The 5,000-nt window shown below is 33.8% G+C and overlaps 1 protein-coding gene across 1 annotated transcript in view; it reads left to right on the forward strand.

The window, feature by feature from the left end:
* Positions 1-5,000, forward strand: part of LOC115214841 — a 235,523-nt gene that overhangs the window by 55,724 nt on the left and 174,799 nt on the right. The window contains exon 20 of the mRNA XM_036505154.1: positions 4,017-4,088. Coding sequence (XP_036361047.1) covers positions 4,017-4,088 — 72 coding nt within the window. The remainder of the gene's footprint in view (positions 1-4,016; positions 4,089-5,000) is intronic.

The following is a 5,000-nucleotide window of genomic DNA, read 5'->3' on the forward strand; positions in this document are numbered from 1 at the left end:
TAGACTTTTCGGCTATATTTTCGAATTTCATCAAAATTGCAGATGTGGGTTATTTCCCTCTTTACACACCCAAAAAACATTGGAATCGTGACATGTATCCTATAATACTGATTTTTATGCGCATATTGCAAAATTCCAGTTTAACCGAACCTGTTAAAAAGATTTTGCTCCTGAAAAATGAAGGTAATGGAGCTCTAAAATGTGAGAGTTAACGCCCATGTTGGGGATAGGCATCTTAATGTCAACCAGAGAAGTTGAATTGTTGAGAATCTTTTCAACTTGGATCTTATATCTATTGTTTGAATTTCTTTGTTATAGGAAATATATGTTCACTGGGTTTGTAAAAGAGAGCAAAGTTACAGGAAGCCAAATGACGAATGATCACAATAAGCTAGTCATTACCACTCCCAATGTAGTATTCCTCATCATCAAGACAGGCACAGCTGTAAGATGCATTACGAATCTATAGCAATTGGAAGGGCGTGACCCAACTGAAATAAACATTAACAATTGTGTGACGTGAGGGCTAAGGAGAAATGAAAGTTGGAGTTTGCGAATGACCACTATACTGATACGTAACTGGACAGAATAAATATACAATCTATAAATGTCTTTGAATAACCAGTCACTCATTTGGGAAGGCCTTGTAATCAATGTCACCATGTGGGGACTATGTGTGACCCAGTGTTAATAAAAAGACTGAAAGGTGATCTGCAATCAAATAACTTTACTGAACACTTTGCAACTGAATCAGTGGAGGCAAAGATGCCCCTCATTTACTTGACATTTATGCACCACATTGCATAAATCACAATGTAAGTGTATGTCAAAGCAAACTGTTACACTGTTGTACCATTGAATTACAAATAATGCTCATCTTCTATGCTCGGATGACCCAACAGCTTCCAAGAGTACAACTGTATTCGTCTTTGCTTAGATAAAATGACAAAATTGTGGGTGTTAAATCCCCATGAAGGGTCTTTCTAGCTTGTAAGAAGATGAAATTTTATAAATATTACTTCATTTGTATCAAATATTTATGGTTAAAATTTCATCAACAGCAAAAATATATAAATTGCCATGGGGACTGTGGCCCGTATGCATAGAACATAATTTCCAAATTTCGTAAAGATTCATTCAGTACTTTTGACTTAGTTTTGGATCATAAAATTTGGATCTAAAATTTGGGAGTTAAGGCCCCCATTAGGGAATTTTAGAATCCTGATGTGAAGTGGAAACATTGAGAATATTTCCTGATGTGTGTCAATTACCCATGGCTGAAATTTCATCAACATTGAAAATTTATGAATTTTCATGTCCCATTTGAGCCATCTGAAATTCAAACCAAGCATATTGCATTATACCCGCCCTTATGCATTGATTCTAAGCTTCAAATATTGGATCCATTCAATAATTTTGGTCCATGAAATTGTATGAAACACACAGCATTACCCTTCTCCCTAGGCTTCGATTTTGTATTCCAAATTTCATTATGATCGGTGCAGCAGTTTTCGAATGTAAAAATAATACACGAACACATAAAGATATTGTCTTTGATATATTAAATATGAATGTACACATATACATACATGTATATATATATATACCAAAAATAAGCAACAAGAATGGATCGGTAATTTAGTACAATTGCTTCATACTATAACAATTTATTAAAGCTGCAAACATTACAGCAGATATAATATGTCAAGTAATCTTCAGCTAATTTCATATAGGTTTTCCAATAATGTAAAGTTCTCAAATCAATTAGTAACATCCTAGAGAAGGTAAATATACCGATAAAGCTGTAGATATGAATTTCAGGAACATGAAGTTACCTTCTTTAGGATGTTACTAATTGATTTGAGAACTTTACATTATTGGAAAACCTATATGAAATTAGCTGAAGATTACTTGACATATTATATCTGCTGTAATGTTTGCAGCTTTAATAAATTGTTATAGTATGAAGCAATTGTACTAAATTACCAATCCATTCTTGTTGCTTATTTTTGGCTATAATCACCCCACATAATTTTATGGGTAATACCATAAAAATTCTGGTGCATCTAAATTAAGTACCATATTCATTTGAATCTAAATTGTTTTGCTGCATATATATATATATATATATATATACATATATATATATATGTGTGTGTGTGTGTGTGTGTGCGTGTGTGTGTATGATATCTATCTATATATATATATATATATATATAAACACACAAAGATAAATTGATAGATACAACTGAGTGGGCAAACAAAAATATGAGACACAGCGTAGTGCTTTTTTATGTTCATAAGCTTGGTACTTATTCTATTAGTATCTTCTTGAACCAGTAAGTTAAGGGGATGTAAATAAACGAACATCAGTTGTGATGCAGTGATGATGAAGGTGAAACACAGAAACAAGTCACACACATACACTTTAATATAAACATATATATATATAATATAAATATATATATATATATGTATGTATACACACAGACACACACACACGAATATATATTGTGTGGGCAAACAAAAATATGTGATACTGCCTAGTGTTTTTTTTTTAAATTTTGATAAACCTGGTACTTATTCTATCAGTTTCTTCTTTTGAAACAGTAAGTTATGGGGATGTAAATAAACGAAAACCAATTGTGAGGTAGTGATGAGGGAGAAACACAAAGAAACATACACAGACTTACATATAAACATACATATACATACGATTGATTTCTTTCAGTTTCTGCCTACAAAATCCACTGACAAGGCTTTGGTTGGTCTGAGTCTATAGCAAAAGCCGAATGCCATGTCACCACACAGTGGGACTGAACCCAGGACCATGTGGTTTGGAAGGAAGTTTGTTACCACACAGCCACACCTGCACCTATGTATGTGTGAGTGTGTGTGTATGGGTGTATATATCTATGCATGTATATATGTGAATATATATGTGTAATATTACATGTACATCTATCTATCTATATATATATATGCATCTACACATATACATGTATACATATACATCTATATGTATAGAAATAAATGTATACATATACAGCTATACACACATACACACACACATACATAGGTGCAGATGTGGCTGTGTGGTAACAAACTGTGTTCCAAAACATGGTCCTGGGTTTAAATTTAAATTTAAATTACTAAGGGTGAGAAATTGAATATTAATTTGATTAATATTAATTGAAAACCAGTGGTGTAATATATAAGACCATAGTGGATCTTCTTCTAGCAAAATGGATGTTCACTGTTAATGGTTTATCCCTCTTATATAATAGTTGGACTTTAATAGTTTCAGTAATAAAGTGAAAGTATCTGACATTACAACAGAGAGATGTTTGTTTCACTTTACACGTAATACTGAAATAGTGTCGAGAGATATGATATTGCGTGGGCTCGCCCTAGGCAAAAGTTAAATTTCTTTTGCCCATGACACTCCCTGGACCCTAAGTAAGGCTGTGTAAAATTGAATGAAATTGGTTGTGTAGTTCTCAGGTTTTAGGGATTCACACAGACAGACAGACAGACAGACACACACATACACATTCTCAGTTTCACATATATATACATATATATTCTTCTGCTTTTGTTTGAATGTGCAAATATTCATTTGATTATCTGTCTGTGTGTGTATCTCTGTTTGCTCTACTTCCTTCGCGTACCCTTCTTCTTCACCTACATTTCTTGTCTCCATCACCATCATCATCATCACCATCTTCTTCTTTTTCTTCTTCTTCTTCTTCTTCTTCTTCTTCTTCTTCTTCTTCCTCTAATTCTTCTCTCTTTCTCTTTGTATATACACACATATATGTTCTTGTGTGTTTCTGTGTGGTTGCGTGAATGTCTAAAGTATCTCTTTGTCTGTATAAGTATCAATGAATTTAGTAACAATTAATTAATCATCATACTGTTCTGGTTTCCATCGCTTCCACCATTTAATTGCTCAGCCAAATTCTGTGAAAAATTTGTTCTATGCAATTGCTTATTAACCCAATTTTATGTTACAGGGATTTAAGTTCAAATGAAATGAATGCAATCAAAGCCGAGATTTTCCAAAATCTGCCCCGTTTAACAACGCTGTAAGTAGAATTAACTGTTTTCATAGGATTTCATCCACGTTTTATTTCTAAATGTATAATATAACCCCATCCTTTATTTCAAGTTCCCTCATCCGCTCCCAGGCAATCACAGCAGAAATCAGGGAAATCACCAACGAGGAATGTTTTCGCGTAATTGATGATTTTGCGCGACTGATGCAAGTGTTTGCGCGACGTATACCATTTGAGCAAATTTTAAAAGAACATGACTTTTAAGAAAACGGAATAATCGTACGAAGACCAGGATTTAATAAATTTTTATATGGGATTCTTTTTTGGTGGATGGGAAGCCAACCTGTATGTTAATATACGTATATGTATATATGCATATATTTATATATTATTTATATTATTATATGATCGAACACCACGCATCCTTTTCGAAGTTTTATCTTAATAATTACAATGCGCACTTTTCTATCTTTACTACTCTCCTTTTCTATCTTTACTCTCTCCCCCTCTTGTTCTTCATCATTTCTGGTTTTCTCTCCCAACCTTCCCTATTCTTCTCCTCTCCTCTTCACCATTCCCTCTCTCTCACTCCTCCTCGTCGATATTCTTGTCGCTGACACGTGACGAAAAAAAATTTACCTTTCTACTCACAACCTTCGTGAAGACTAAAGTGCTTATACTGTCTCCTTCATAAGCTCGTCTTCCTAAGCGTTCATAATAATGTTCCTATCGTCTTGGTTTAATACCCCTCACTGTTTGTTTTTACTGTTTTGTTCTTACTGTCCTGTACTTGTTACCACTTTCACCCTCCGCATAAAATTCCAAATTTTATTTAATTTGCTTTGCGGGAAGGGCTGTTTCAACAACGTTGCATCTTGTCCTTGCCTTCGTTACGGGGAACAGTTGAAACAGGGACAACTGAGGAAGGGGATATTCTTTATG

Source organism: Octopus sinensis, linkage group LG8, assembly GCF_006345805.1.
Source record: "Octopus sinensis linkage group LG8, ASM634580v1, whole genome shotgun sequence".
Lineage (NCBI taxonomy): Eukaryota > Metazoa > Mollusca > Cephalopoda > Octopoda > Octopodidae > Octopus > Octopus sinensis.